General features: G+C 40.3%; 1 protein-coding gene across 1 annotated transcript in view; it reads left to right on the top strand.

Annotated features, from left to right (window-relative positions):
* The window catches only part of LOC124585254 (Down syndrome cell adhesion molecule-like protein Dscam2), a 156,198-nt gene that overhangs the window by 129,968 nt on the left and 9,043 nt on the right, over positions 1-17,187 (top strand). Inside the window, exon 7 of the mRNA XM_047131382.1 lies at positions 4,765-5,352. Coding sequence (XP_046987338.1) covers positions 4,765-5,352 — 588 coding nt within the window. The remainder of the gene's footprint in view (positions 1-4,764; positions 5,353-17,187) is intronic.

Below are 17,187 nucleotides of genomic sequence, written 5' to 3'. Positions count from 1 at the left end.
TGGCCCTGTGGCCTCCATTCCACCGCAACCGCTGGTCAGCGTAACTTACTGCAATCCGGCCCACACCTGGCTGTAACCCATGCTCAGAATATCACACAAAACTAACTTTCCCTATCCTAAATTGTGGTGCTGCTACAGTACTCTTTACACATGGGGCTTCTGTGACAACCTGCTTTGTTTCCTTCAAGAATTTTTAAAAGATTGAGTTTTCAATGTGCATTTGGGTTCTGCCTTGTCGGACACCTTTCTCCAACAAAACGGTGTGCCTAAGGGTTTCGTCCTGAGTGCTGTCCTCTTTGCTATCGCCGTTAATGCTATCATGGCCTGTCTCCTGCCAGGCATCTTCAGCTCCCTTTTTGTTGATGATTTAGCAATCTATTGCAGTTCTCCACAGACCTGCCTCATGGGGCAGTATCTTCAGCAATGTCTTGATCATCTTTGCTCCTGGAGCTTCAACAATGGCTTTAATTTTTCCACTGACAAAATTGTCGTTATGAATTTCTGCTGATGCAAGTGGTTTCTCCCGCCATCTTTACGTTTTGGGCCTGTTGCCCTTCCGTTGTTTTAAACTACAAAATTCCTGGCACCCATGCTTGAGAGGGAACTCTTTTGGTCCTCTCATGTATCTTACCTGGCAGCCCACTGTATGCACTGCCTCAAATGTCCTACATGTCCTCAATGGTACTTCCTGGGGTGTCGACCGAACCACCCTCCTCTGTTTGTACCAGTCCCTTATCCGTTTGAAACTCGACTATGGGCCACTCCATGCCAAGTGGTCTAATATCGAGAAATGTTCCCACATGACCATCATGGATTTTGATGAAATTTTGTATGAACATTCACAAATGTTCTCAATGAACACTGATAAAGCTTCAGTTTCAGAAATTCAATACTTGCAGAGATATAGTCACTTGTTTGAAACCATAGCACAGCTTCCAATAGTGCATCCTTGAATTTTCAGCAACTTTGAGATGAGATTTCTCTGTAAGTATTTGCATGAAATAAACAAAACTTGCCCATCTTATACAACTTTTAGAGCTCTTTAAAGTAAAATATTAAGAAAAGGATTTATGAGCAATTTTCATGTAGATAATTTGAACCAAAGTTGGGCGAAAAAATAGCTGTTTAAAACAAAATGCGAACTTTACTTTTTTATATCTCCAAAAGTAATCGTGGGATGTACATGAAACTTTGCACACCATAACTCACCAACACAAGGTCTTACAACATAAAATTTCATTCTCCTATTGCTTTCCATTATTTCACAAATATAGGGTGAAGCTGACGATTTTTCAAAAAGCGCTAAAAATGGGTATTTTTAGTCAAATATTTCAAAAAAGTGTTTTCTCCAAACTCTTCTAAACTGTGGTCGTTAGAAAGAGCATATTCTAAACTATCTAGAAAAGTGAATTTGGTTTTGCAATGCAAGCATATAAGGCCCTAAAAAGTAGCATCATCAAAGAAGCGCACTGGAAGTTTGAACATTTTTTTCTGGCACTCAAATTATACCTGAAACCTTTTATTATGCCTAATAAATGTTTATTGGATCATTGCATAATTGAAATAAGATCTGGCAAATAGTCACTGATACTGTCAGAAAAACTTGAAAACTATGAGAAGTAGCCCTTCTGCTTTTATCGTAAGTGTTCATCCGCATAAAACCCTTCTCATTTGTTTAAAAAAAAATCAAAGAATTCAATGAATAATAGCTTCATATTTTTTGTACTTCTCAAAATTGTAAATATTTACAAGTGGAAAATGAAGACCTAATTTTTGGATTCAATTGTGTAAAAAATTTTCCAAAAAACATTCGGTTTGATTGAATCATGCATCTAGTGATGTAAATTATCCAATCAATATTGCAGAGATTTTAATACCTAGGTGTTTTAACCTGTGAATTTTTGTCTTAAAGTTATTAGGGAAACATGTAAAATTGGTTGGTTAAACATCTGAGAGTTTTAATTTTGTATTTAATCACACTTAAATGTAGCCTACTACCTTGGTAAATACGTAACCACTAGTTTCACAGAGAAAATTCACAAGGTTCACTGTTTATAGAAAATTTAATGGCAACAATTACTTTAACAATCAGATTGTTTCATTATTGTGAGCCTTGTTTGAACAATCAGTATTTCAGTGGTGTGTTTGCAGCATAGTGAGTAGGTTCTCTTGACTGAGTGTGGCTTGTTAAGTGATTCTTAAGACCATCAAAGTTTGTAATCTAATTTACAAAAAAATTGATTTGATTGTGTCTTTTATGGCATATATCTCTTATTAGATTCAGAAGCAATTTGTCTGAAATTTAAGCAGATTATAATTTGCACTTAGAGGCCAAATACATTATTTAGTTACTGATTAGAGATGGATGCAGAAAAGAACAGCATACCTTCCTGCTCAATTGGGCAAGGACATAGTGGAACAAAGTGTTGTGTCACTTTCTTTGCCAAAAAAGCTGCTTTAAAATGGTTTATGGATTTTAGTGATGAGGAAAAAGAGTTGTTGGTCCCACGTTCTGAAGCAAAGCTGGACAATACCTCTCAAGTTTGCCTACACCATGAAGCCCTGTTATTGACACAATAAGAGAGGTCATCTTTTTTTAAAAAAAAAAAAAAAATGCTTCAATCCCTTTGGGAAGGTGAATCATAATGTTAAGGCAGGAATTCGCACTCTTGATACTGAAACAGCTAATAAGGCTTCTGATATGTTGAAGAAGCAGCTTGTTAATAACATAAAGCCAGGTCAGAAAATTTGTCCGGCTTGCAGGACTACCTTAAATAAACACTTGGGCGAACCTTTATCAGCCTCATCATCACATTCTGATGAGGACTTTACACCAAAAGAAGAATTAAATAGTAGCTTATTGTCTATCGGTATTTCACCCCTGAAGATAACAGTAAGCTACAGAGATAAGCCCCAATATGTGAAGAAGAAAATTCAAACGGCTCAAAATGTGATTAAAAACAGAATTGTAAATGCAATGGAAGTAAACCGAAAAATTGAAGATGCTAGTGTAATTAAGGAATGTGGAAACTGTGCCGACTATGCACATTTGCTGACTGAACTGGAAGCCAAGATGCAGAATGCAGTTCATAAAGAACAGATGCAAATTTTAACCTTGACACCTGTAAGTTGGACAGTCAGACAAACAGCAGCTCAGTTTGGTGTGTCCGAAAGAATGGTGAAGAATGCTCGGAAGCTTAAGGCAGAGAAGGGCATTCCGGCACTTCCCGAAAATAGGCAAAGCAGGAAATTACCAGCTAGTAGAGTGCGAAATTTTTTTGAAGATGGGTACTTTGAGTACCACGCCTCCGCCAATACAAAGATATAATTCACGATCGCGCACGCAGAAGAGCGCTGCGCCAGCGACCGATTTTTATAAATAATTTTGTTCTTTTTTTTTACTTTTGCGTAGGTTTTGTTTTTAACAGCTAATTGATTACTCTCACTCTCTCTCTCTCTCTTGTCTTGATACGAAAGACATGTATTTTACTGCGCTGTGTTGAATGTGCTTTTGGGTGGAAATTAAAATTATATTACAAAGCGAGAATGTTTCAATAGTGATTCGAAGTCGTTATCGCCAAATTTGTGAATTGATCGTGACAGTGACAACTTGAAGTTTTCAACAGATGGAGAAAAGTGAAAGACGGGTCGTCCTACAAGGGAATTGGGATGACAGCCATGAAGACTATATTGTAATTAGTCTCGCGTTTCTAACAAGAATATATTTCCACTAGTTTCTGATGCTATTTCCGTACAGTCACTTTTTGTAGTGTTGCCGACCCGGTCTGCCATGCACGGTTAAATTACAGCACTATCTCAATCAATAATATGAAGTCCGCCTTACCCGTAACTGAAACCATCAAAATTCAAAACCCAATCAGATTTTCTATTTTATATTTTCACGGCAGAACCCCTAGTAAAGGAAACACTACGATTGGCGACCGTGACAGGACTTACAATCTCCGGATTTGATACAAGTGCAAATTATTATAAATTTGATATCATATTTAAAAATTTTTTTTTTTGCCATTGGAAAATTTTATTTGCAATTAATTACGAAAAATCGCAAGATGGACGCTAGACGCGTAGAAATTGTTTCCGCGGACGAGCTTAGTGAAAGTGACACATTGTCCGACAGTCAAATGAATATTGAACTTAATAGTGAGGACGTTCAAGACATAATTTTGCCGGATCGATTAAGACAACAACCCCTACATTTAAAAAGATATACAGGCGAATGGAGAGAGAGAGAGAGTACTATGCGACAAAACACGACATTGACAACGTTAACTTCAGAACCAGACATCAAACACACACAAAAAAATGACGAAACTAAGACACAGGACTCTGACATGCTCAACCAGATTCTGAAGTTACTTGGTGACCAAAACAGAAAATTTGACGCTTTAGACGACAATTTAAAACGTGACATTGGGAAATTTGACACTAAATTCGATGAACTGACACGAGACATAAAACAAAATTTTGAAAAACAATCGAGACAAATTGCCGACTTGACACAAACCACCAGTAGTCTTGCAAGGAAATTTACTGACTTATCAGACAAGATTACGAGACAAGTAAAGGTATTTATGGAATTCAGTGACGAGACAAAAACTGACATACAACGATGTAATGAGAAATAGTTAACAGTAGTTTTTGAAGAACAGAAAACCAGTACCCAAGTTGACGAATTACGACAGTCACACAATTCTGTAAAAACAAACCAAGAACACTTAGACCTGACAATTACAGACCTTTCAGACAGATTAAATGATGTCACATTGGAGCAGAAATCCTTACAGGAAAAGTTAGAAAAACTTGAAGACAGAGCAGATGTAGCATCTTTAAAGAATGACACAACTCTAGCAGAGAAACTTGTACATGAATGCAAATTATGTGATGATTATTTAGATGAGAAGTTTGAGACAATGACACAGAGCATTTTAGATAAGACAAAGGAACAAGTAAAGGGAGAAACAGATAATATTCAGCAAGAGGTACGTAAACTTAAAGAAAATGTAATACCAAGTTTGTCAGTAATACCAAAACCCATAACAGGCAACCAAAACACAAATGAGAATCTGAATAATGCTAGACCCAGCACACAGCCAAAACTAAGATTACCAATGAATGATACAAATCCCAATGAACCATTTTCAATGCTACCACAAGATCAAAATTACTATCAGACATCACCACATACTATGCACAGTTTGACACAAAATGCAGGACCCTTAATGCCATCGGGAGTAGCTGATGAAACATTAGTACGACATGGATACTTTCAGACATTTTCATGTGATGAGAAAGACAAAGTGCATCCGATTGTTTTCATCCGCTCTTTTGACGGTATTTTCCCAAGACATTGGTTAGAAGCTAATAAAATTTGTTACGTGGAAGAGCAGCTACGTGGGGAGCAGCAATGAAAAGATGATGTTTAACATTTGAATAGTTTGAACAAGCATTTCTTGAGGAATTCTGGTCAATCACAGAACAGCAAAGTTTAAAACGAGAAGTATACAATCCAGAAATTTACAACCCGAAGAAAGGGACTTTACGTCAATACTTTAAACGCTACCTAGACAAAACATTATTTGGACAAAACCAGCAGATTTGCCAGACGTAATTAGAACACTTAAAAGCCACTTACCATTTCCTTACCATGATAAATTAATAGGAGTGTCCGAGGACAACATAAAGAATTTTTTCAGTTATGTTGATGAGATAGATGTTGTTTACAGAGATGAGATCAGGGATTTTAATCAATTGTATCCGATCCATCCAAGAAATTCGCGTATGCACAACAACAGAAATGACAGAGGCTATTGGAATCCGCCTCCGATACCACAACAAAACACTCAAAGAAACAATTCACACTACACTGGGACAAATCCATTCAATATTAGGAGAAACAACTTGCAGCATTGGCAGGGAAACGGTGATTATTACTATAATGGTTATCCAAACAGTAATTACAATCAGAACAATGACAGTTATATTCAAAATAACAACAGAAGAAGGAACCAAAATCATAGAGGTCAATGAAGAGAGGATAACAGGTGCAATCCAGGATATTTTCAGAGAAACAACATACAACAACATCCAAACATGTAATGCAGGAATAACAGTAATGACGATACCAGTTACAGTCATGGGCGAAATAATGTATGGGGAAATCACAATGGACCACCGCCACGACACATACAATACAGCAACCCTCAATTCCTACCTAACAGAACTCCCAATGCGACGTGAGTTAATGTCAACAACCAAACAGCTGATACTTGGGTGACACGCGACAATGTAAATATTATTGAGTTGGGCAATGACCCCAACCCGCAGCAACAACTGAATTTGCCGGAAAACGAACGATGACCGAGCTAAGCGCTCGAGTTACGGTCGATAGGGAGCAGAGCGCAACGGAACCGGCGATTTGTTTTCTCTAATATGATGACAGTAAGAAAATAGAAAAAGAATTATATCAGGATGTAGATTTTAATAGTGCCAGTAAAATAAAGAAGATTATTCAGGCTATAACACGAGTTATGACTGGTAGTTATGAAGTGGAAGTAATGTTAGATACAGGAGCAGCAGCAAGTGTCATTTCAGTGTCTTTATATAATGAACTCAAACAAATAATGAACATACAAACATTGCCAGTACAGAATTGTCACATTATAAGTGCCACCGGTAACAAATCAAAGAACGTGAAATTTCAAGCTCTCATTAACTTCACATTTTCAAATATACCACTCAATTACAGTTTTCTGGTAGTAGACAAATTAGTTATGCATTGCATATTAGGAATTGAATTTCTAAATGAATATCAAGGAATCATAGATTTAGGAAAAGGGAAACGTCATTTAACCGTAAACCAACAACAACTGACAATAGAATTAACACAGGGTAAAAACTTAAATAGTAAACAAGGTAAGTTTGAACAGTTACATTTTGTGTATCCACCAGCAACAAACATATGTGATTTAACTTTTAATGTAGCTGTATCTCAGGGAATTAAACCTAATGATTTATATGAGAAATGCACAGAATCTGAATACATGACGAAGGAACAACAACTTGAATTACTTGAAGTCTTGCAGCAATTTGCTCAGGTATTTGTGGAGAAACCTGGAATTATTAGAGGCTATACTTATGAGATGGATGTTAAACCACACAAAACATACTGTAGAACATATTATAATATTTCTTGGTCAAAGAAACCCGCAGTTTTGAAAGAGATTGAAAGAATGCAAGCTTGGGGTATCATTGAAAGGTCACATTCACCATATTGCAGTCCGATCCTAGCAGTTAATAAAGAGGATGGTAGTGTAAGGTTAGTGCTGGACGCACGAGAAATTAACAAAGTCATAATTCCAATCAACACACGACCTATAAATTTGGAAGAACAACTTTTAAAATTTCATAATGTACAGTATTTAACCAATATCGACCTCCGCTCATCGTTTTGGCAGGTGAACCTCCATAAAAACAGCCGTAAATACACTGCAATTCTATGTGAGGGATGTAGTTATCAATTTTGTGTTCTACCCTTTGGTGTACGAGTGAGTGCTGGAGTATTCATTGAAGTCTTAGATGCTGTTCTTGGACCACAATTGCTATCGCAAATCACAGTTTATGTTGATGACATTGTCATTGCCACCACTACTTGGGAAGAACATGTTAACCTTTTGAAGCAACTTCTGACTAAATTTTCTGACGCAGGTGTCACTATCAATTTATCAAAGACGAAATTAGGGAGGAGAGAAATCAAATTCCTTGGTCACTTCATATCAACTGGAGGCATTTATCCAGACTCAAGAAAAATTGATGCAATTAAGAATTTTCCATCCCCAAAGAATCGTAAACAACTCAAAGCCTTTCTTGGTCTATCTTCATTCTTCAGGAAATTTGTACCCTACCATCTTCTTAACAGTCCACATCTGCTACCTTTACTCAAAAGAAATAATATTTGGAAATGGACAGAGTTCTGTCAGACAAATTTTGAAGCGATTAAGAATGCTTTAGTAAATGCACCGTTGTTATGTCATCCTGACATGACATCAGACTTTTGCCTAGTAACAGATGCAAGTTCCTATGGGCTATTTATTCCAAATTCATGTAGAAAATGAACAAACAGTCATCAAACCTATCAGTTTTGCTAGCCGCACACTCACTGAATGTGAAAAGTCATATTCAGTGACCGAGCGCGAAACACTTGCCATAGTATGGGCATTTCGCAATTTTCGCTACTTTCTATGGGGAAAACGTACTAAGCTTTATACTGATCATCAAGCTCTTTCATTCCTGCTATCATGCAAGTTATTACATTCACGTCTTGCATGCTGGTGTGCATCACTGCAAGAATATGATTTTGATATTATATACAAAAAAGGAGAATCCAACATTATAGCCAATGCTCTATCTCTTTTGCCACAAGGCCTACAAGAATTTTCAGATGTGACAGAACAAACACCAGATTTCAAAATTTTACTCATGTATGACGGTACATTTGCACCTTACTACAAAAACATGTGCAGGAAGTTAGCCATATTGCAGGACAATGATCCCAGGTGATTCCAGATAGAGAATAAACTATGTGCAGGAACAGACCCACATCTTGAAAAATATTACACATTACACAAAGAAGTACTATTTCTCCGACGAAACCCTGAATCACAGCATTGGTGTGTTTGCTTACCTGAAGCTCATGTTGATGATTTTATTTTATTTACACACAGAACTTGGGGACACTATGGCGTAACCAAATGTACAGATAAGATAATACAATATTGCTATTTTCAAAATTTAGGGCGAAGAGTATTGAGGAATATTAGGAAATGCATCATATGTCAGAAAGCCAATTCTAATCGTACAAGCATGAATGAATTGCATCCAATCATACCTAAGGGGCCATTACAGCTAATTTCTTTAGATATGGCAGTACCCTAGCCACAATCACGTGGAGGGATGAAATACATCCTTGCTGCGTTAGATGTTTTCACAAAGTATTTAAAATTATATGTTTTACGTTCAGTTTCTACCACTGCTATTACCAGACGTCTATTAACAGAATATTTTGTAAGAATAGGAAAACCTGAAGTTATGATCACGGATAATGCAGCATCTTTTACCAGTTTAAAATGGAAGACTTTTATTGAAGAACAGAATGTTAAACATATTTTAATTTCAAGATTTCACGCGGCAGCAAACCCGGTAGAAAGAACATTTCAAGAATTTGGACAGTTTATGAGAACACACACACCAGAGAAGCACACAAAATGGGTAGAATACCTAGCACCATTTGAACAAATAGTGAACAATGTAACTCACATTTCTACTGGATACACTCCAACCGAATTAATTATGGATGAAACAGAAAGAAATGAATGGACAGACCCTCTACCTAAATTTACAGCAACAACAAATCCTGTTAGTTTAGAAGAAAAGGTAAGACAAGCTTACACATTATGTGACAAAGCTAAGGAAAGAAAGCAGAAATATGACAGAGATGTCAGGAAAGCACAAACATTTCAAGCTGATGAGTTAGTTTTACTAAGAACACATCCTAAACCCCACAAAACTGAAACATTTAAACAGGAAATGGCAGGTCTTATACTCTGGACCATACCAAATTGCAAATATTCCACACCCTGGCTGTTATTCATTAGAATATCCATTAACACATAAACCCAGAGGTCTACATCCACACAGACATTTGAAAAAATACATACAGTAAAATATTAGTTAGTGAGAAGAAGATAATTAATATGATACACAGTTATGATGAGCCTACATTGAAGTTATACAGATACTTACAATCTAATGAATGCAGGTAAGTCTAAAAAGCAATGTGAACCATCCAATAGTTAATAAGATATTTGGTTATAAGAGGAGTTGTTATTGAGGCATATACACGTTAGAGGAGGCAGAGAACTGAACAGAACTATTTTCTTTAGGAGGCATGTGATAATAGTAATGTTGATATGAGTGATGTGACTGACTGAAAGAGATGCGTGAATGTAATTTTAGTTTAATAAGAGGACAAATAGTAATATGGAGAGAGGTAAATGGAATATAAGATGAGAAAAGGGTATTATTATTATTATTATTATTGTTGAAGTAAAAAGTACGTGATGATGAATAAGAGGAAAATATATATATATAATGCTGAGGAATAAGTATAGGCCTATGTTATTTTGTGAAGAATGAATATTGGATAGGTGAGAATGTTATGAGAAATTGAGAATATGTTGAGAGAAAAGAAACTAGATTTGAACGCTATATCACATGTACTCATGGAATACAGAATGAAAGTAGTGAAAGAATATTATTTATTGAAAGATTGGTATGCCTGAGATAATAACTTATGTGATGTCTTCTATATTCTTATAACTAAAGGTGAAAGTATAGATTTATGTGGAAAGAATTATTTACAGCAGCCACAGTTGAAAATATACCAGAAGATTTAAATCTATAAGACTTTAACACTAATCTAATGGGAACTTGTAATGAAATTTTTGGAGTTATGTAGGCTTGACACTTCAGATTGGAAGAATTATTTAAGAGAACATATTTAGCAGTCATCTAATGGCATAATTAAAGCTCATCTACTGTACTGAACTAATGCACCATTAAATAGAACGGAGAATAAGGAGAAAACAAAACGTCAGTTCTCTGTTGCGGCTCACACTCTCATACATGTTGAAATATTTGATGATATATAATTTGTGATTATCTGACAGTATGGAGAGACATACACACATATTTATTTATAAATAGAATTTTACAGGTACCACAAGGTAAATACAGAATGGATATACAGCATGGAACGCAGCAGCAACTATGTAAGAAGATTTATTTATTTACTAAGTAAAACTTTTATTTATATTGCTTGACACTCATGAAAGGAAGGAGATGAACTTCTGAACTACACAAACTTTGTAGGAACACAATTGACATATATATATATATATATATATATATATATATATATATATATATATATAATGGAAGGAAACATTCCACGTGGGAAAAATTATATATAAAAACAAAGATGAGGTGACTTACCGAACAAAAGCGCTGGCAGGTCGATAGACACACAATCAAACACAAACATACACACAAAATTCAAGCTTTCGCAACAAACTGTTGCCTCATCAGGAAAGAGGGAAGGAGAGGGGAAGACGAAAGGAAGTGGGTTTTAAGGGAGAGGGTAAGGAGTCATTCCAATCCCGGGAGCGGAAAGACTTACCTTAGGGGGAAAAAAGGACAGGTATACACTCGCACACACGCACATATCCATCCACACATACAGACACAAGCAGACATATTTAAAGACAAAGAGTTTGGGCAGAGATGTCAGTCGAGGCAGAAGTGTAGAGGCAAATAAGTTGTTGAAAGACAGGTGAGGTATGAGTGGCGGCAACTTGAAATTAGCGGAGATTGAGGCCTGGCAGATGACGAGAAGAGAGGATATACTGAAGGGCAAGTTCCCATCTCCGGAGTTCGGATAGGTTGGTGTTGGTGGGAAGTATCCAGATAACCCGGACGGTGTAACACTGAGCCAGGATGTGCTGGCTGTGCACCAAGGCATGTTTAGCCAAAGGGTGATCCTCATTACCAACAAACACTGTCTGCCTGTGTCCATTCATGCGAATGGACAGTTTGTTGCTGGTCATTCCCACATAGAATGCATCACAGTGTAGGCAGGTCAGTTGGTAAATCACGTGGGTGCTTTCACACATGGCTCTGCCTCTGATCGTGTACACCTTCCGGGTTACAGGACTGGAGTAGGTGGTGGTGGGAGGGTGTATGGGACAGGTTTTGCATCGGGGGCGGTTACAAGGATAGGAGCCAGAGGGTAGGGAAGGTGGTTTGGGGATTTCATAGGGATGAACTAACAGGTTACGAAGGTTAGGTGGACGGCGGAAAGACACTCTTGGCGGAGTGGGGAGGATTTCATGAAGGATGGATCTCATTTCAGGGCAGGATTTGAGGAAATCGTATCCCTGCTGGAGAGCCACATTCAGAGTCTGGTCCAGTCCCGGAAAGTATCCTGTCACAAGTGGGGCACTTTTGTGGTTCTTCTGTGGGGGATTCTGGGTTTGAGGGGACGAGGAAGTGGCTCTGGTTATTTGCTTCTGTACCAGGTCGGGAGGGTAGTTGCGGGATGCGAAAGCTGTTTTCAGGTTGTTGGTGTAATGATTCAGGGATTCCGGACTGGAGCAGATTCGTTTGCCACGAAGACCTAGGCTGTAGGGAAGGGACCGTTTGATGTGGAATGGGTGGCAGCTGTCATAATGGAGGTACTGTTGCTTGTTGGTGGGTTTGATGTGGACGGACGTGTGAAGTTGGCCATTGGACAGGTGGAGGTCAACGTCAAGGAAAGTGGCATGGGATTTGGAGTAGGACCAGGTGAAACTGATGGAACCAAAGGAGTTGAGGTTGGAGAGGAAATTCTGGAGTTCTTCTTCACTGTGAGTCCAGATCATGAAGATGTCATCAATAAATCTGTACCAAACTATGGGTTGGCAGACTTGGGTAACCAAGAAGGCTTCCTCTAAGCCACCCATGAATAGGTTGGCGTACGAGGGGGCCATCCTGGTGCCCATGGCTGTTCCCTTTAATTGTTGGTATGTCTGGCCCTCAAAAGTGAAGAAGTTGTGGGTCAGGATGAAGCTGGCTAAGGTGATGAGGAAAGAGGTTTTAGGTAGGGTGGCAGGTGATCGGCGTGAAAGGAAATGCTCCATCGCAGCGAGGCCCTGGATGTGCGGAATATTTGTGTATAAGGACGTGGCATCAATGGTTACAAGGATGGTTTCCGGGGGTAACAGATTGGGTAAGGATTCCAGGCTTTCAAGGAAGTGGTTGGTGTCCTTGATGAAGGATGGGAGACTGCATGTAATGGGTTGAAGGTGTTGATCTACGTAGGCAGAGATACGTTCAGTGGGGGCTTGGTAACCAGCTACAATGGGGCGGCCGGGATGATTGGGTTTGTGGATTTTAGGAAGAAGGTAGAAGGTAGGGGTGCGGGGTGTCGGTGGGGTCAGGAGGTTGATGGAGTCAGGTGAAAGGTTTTGCAGGGGGCCTAAGGTTCTGAGGATTCCTTGAAGCTCCGCCTGGACATCGGGAATGGGGTTACCTTGGCAAACTTTGTATGTGGTGTTGTCTGAAAGCTGACGCAGTCCCTCAGCCACATACTCCCGACGATCAAGTACCACGGTCGTGGAACCCTTGTCTGCCGGAAGAATGATGATGGATCGGTCAGCCTTCAGATCACGGATAGCCTGGGCTTCAGCAGTGGTGATGTTGGGTGTAGGATTAAGGTTTTTTAAGAAGGATTGAGATGCAAGGCTGGAAGTCAGAAATTCCTGGAAGGTTTGGAGAGGGTGATTTTGAGGAAGAGGAGGTGGGTCCCGCTGTGACGGAGGACGGAACTGTTCCAGGCAGGGTTCAATTTGGATGGTGTCTTGAGGAGTCGGATCATTAGGAGTAGGATTAGGATCATTTTTCTTCGTGGCAAAGTGATACTTCCAGAAGAGAGTACGAGTGTAGGACAGTAAATCTTTGACGAGGGCTGTTTGGTTGAATCTGGGAGTGGGGCTGAAGGTGAGGCCTTTGGATAGGACAGAGGTTTCGGATTGGGAGAGAGGTTTGGAGGAAAGGTTAACTACTGAATTAGGGTGTTGTGGTTCCAGATTGTGTTGATCGGAATTTTGAGGTTTTGGAGGGAGTGGAGCTGGAAGTGGGAGATTGAGTAGATGGGAGAGACTGGGTTTGTGTGCAATGAGAGGAGGTTGAGGTTTGCTGGAAAGGTTGTGAAGGGTGAGTGAGTTGCCTTTCCGGAGGTGGGAAACCAGGAGATTGGATAGTTTTTTGAGGTGGAGGGTGGCATGCTGTTCTAATTTACGGTTGGCCTGTAGGAGGATGCTCTGAACAGCCGGTGTGGATGTGGGAGAGGAAAGATTAAGGACTTTTATTAAGGATAGGAGTTGACGGGTGTGTTCATTGGCTGAGTTGATGTGTAGGTGAAGGATTAGGTGGGTGAGGGCAATGGATTGTTCAGTTTGGAACTGGTATAGGGACTGATGGAAGGAAGGGTTGCAGCCAGAGATGGGAACTTTGAGTGTGAGGCCTTTGGGGGTAATGCCAAATGTCAGACAAGCCTGAGAAAATAAAAGACGAGCCTGAGAAAATAAAATAAAATAAATAAATAAAATAAAATCACTTTGCCACGAAGAAAAATGATCCTAATCCTACTCCTAATGATCTGACTCCTCAAGACACCATCCAAATTGAACCCTGCCTAGAACAGTTCCGTCCTCCGTCACAGCGGGACCCACCTCCTCTTCCTCAAAATCACCCTCTCCAAACCTTCCAGGAATTTCTGACTTCCAGCCTTGCATCTCAATCCTTCTTAAAAAACCTTAATCCTGCACCCAACATCACCACTGCTGAAGCCCAGGCTATCCGTGATCTGAAGGCTGACCGATCCATCGTCATTCTTCCGGCAGACAAGGGTTCCACGACCGTGGTACTTGATCGTCGGGAGTATGTGGCTGAGGGACTGCGTCAGCTTTCAGACAACACCACATACAAAGTTTGCCAAGGTAACCCCATTCCCGATGTCCAGGCGGAGCTTCAAGGAATCCTCAGAACCTTAGGCCCCCTGCAAAACCTTTCACCTGACTCCATCAACCTCCTGACCCCACCGACACCCCGCACCCCTACCTTCTACCTTCTCCCTAAAATCCACAAACCCAATCATCCCGGCCGCCCCATTGTAGCTGGTTACCAAGCCCCCACTGAACGTATCTCTGCCTACGTAGATCAACACCTTCAACCCATTACATGCAGTCTCCCATCCTTCATCAAGGACACCAACCACTTCCTTGAAAGCCTGGAATCCTTACCCAATCTGTTACCCCCGGAAACCATCCTTGTAACCATTGATGCCACGTCCTTATACACAAATATTCCGCACGTCCAGGGCCTCGCTGCGATGGAGCATTTCCTTTCACGCCGATCACCTGCCACCCTACCTAAAACCTCTTTCCTCATCACCTTAGCCAGCTTCATCCTGACCCACAACTTCTTCACTTTTGAGGGCCAGACATACCAACAATTAAAGGGAACAGCCATGGGCACCAGGATGGTCCCCTCGTACGCCAACCTATTCATGGGTGGCTTAGAGGAAGCCTTCTTGGTTACCCAAGTCTGCCAACCCATAGTTTGGTACAGATTTATTGATGACATCTTCATGATCTGGACTCACAGTGAAGAAGAACTCCAGAATTTCCTCTCCAACCTCAACTCCTTTGGTTCCATCAGTTTCACCTGGTCCTACTCCAAATCCCATGCCACTTTCCTTGACGTTGACCTCCACCTGTCCAATGGCCAACTTCACACGTCCGTCCACATCAAACCCACCAACAAGCAACAGTACCTCCATTATGACAGCTGCCACCCATTCCACATCAAACGGTCCCTTCCCTACAGCCTAGGTCTTCGTGGCAAACGAATCTGCTCCAGTCCGGAATCCCTGAATCATTACACCAACAACCTGAAAACAGCTTTCGCATCCCGCAACTACCCTCCCGACCTGGTACAGAAGCAAATAACCAGAGCCACTTCCTCGTCCCCTCAAACCCAGAATCCCCCACAGAAGAACCACAAAAGTGCCCCACTTGTGACAGGATACTTTCCGGGACTGGACCAGACTCTGAATGTGGCTCTCCAGCAGGGATACGATTTCCTCAAATCCTGCCCTGAAATGAGATCCATCCTTCATGAAATCCTCCCCACTCCGCCAAGAGTGTCTTTCCGCCGTCCACCTAACCTTCGTAACCTGTTAGTTCATCCCTATGAAATCCCCAAACCACCTTCCCTACCCTCTGGCTCCTATCCTTGTAACCGCCCCCGATGCAAAACCTGTCCCATACACCCTCCCACCACCACCTACTCCAGTCCTGTAACCCGGAAGGTGTACACGATCAGAGGCAGAGCCATGTGTGAAAGCACCCACGTGATTTACCAACTGACCTGCCTACACTGTGATGCATTCTATGTGGGAATGACCAGCAACAAACTGTCCATTCGCATGAATGGACACAGGCAGACAGTGTTTGTTGGTAATGAGGATCACCCTTTGGCTAAACATGCCTTGGTGCACAGCCAGCACATCCTGGCTCAGTGTTACACCGTCCGGGTTATCTGGATACTTCCCACCAACACCAACCTATCCGAACTCCGGAGATGGGAACTTGCCCTTCAGTATATCCTCTCTTCTCGTCATCTCCCAGGCCTCAATCTCCGCTAATTTCAAGTTGCCGCCACTCATACCTCACCTGTCTTTCAACAACTTATTTGCCTCTACACTTCTGCCTCGACTGACATCTCTGCCCAAACTCTTTGTCTTTAAATATGTCTGCTTGTGTCTGTATGTGTGGATGGATATGTGCGTGTGTGCGAGTGTATACCTGTCCTTTTTTCCCCCTAAGGTAAGTCTTTCCGCTCCCGGGATTGGAATGACTCCTTACCCTCTCCCTTAAAACCCACTTCCTTTCGTCTTCCCCTCTCCTTCCCTCTTTCCTGATGAGGCAACAGTTTGTTGCGAAAGCTTGAATTTTGTGTGTATGTTTGTGTTTGTTTGTGTGTCTATCGACCTGCCAGCGCTTTTGTTCGGTAAGTCACCTCATCTTTGTTTATATATATATATATATATATATATATATATATATATATATATATATATATATATACTTACCACACTGATGTACATACTTGTAGGATCCTAAGATATTTAGAGGGGCACCACTCATAGAAACAGCAATAGTGGGGACACCACACTCAGAAACGGTATTAGGTATAGGAAATTTTACATTATATTAAGTAAACATGTATTTTGTCTATCATATTTTATTTTGTGTAGTCCACTGTAGGAGACAACTTTACTAGTATTTATGAAGTAGTTAGCAAATATCCCATGAACCTATACTTCTTCAGAGGGCTGTCTTGAAGCTTGAAATATGTGTAAATTTTATTCCAGGAGGCACGAAGAATTTTAAGTTAAATATTCTAGCGAGTTGCCACAATTATCTTTAAATGTTGCAAGTGTAATGAAAAGGAAAGGAACAAAAGAAGGAAAGAAAGGAAAAAGAATGAGCTAACAAATAAAATGTATAT

Source organism: Schistocerca americana, unplaced genomic scaffold, assembly GCF_021461395.2.
Source record: "Schistocerca americana isolate TAMUIC-IGC-003095 unplaced genomic scaffold, iqSchAmer2.1 HiC_scaffold_49, whole genome shotgun sequence".
Lineage (NCBI taxonomy): Eukaryota > Metazoa > Arthropoda > Insecta > Orthoptera > Acrididae > Schistocerca > Schistocerca americana.
Note: the sequence above shows the minus strand (reverse complement) of the source record. Positions and strands in the feature narration are given on the sequence as shown.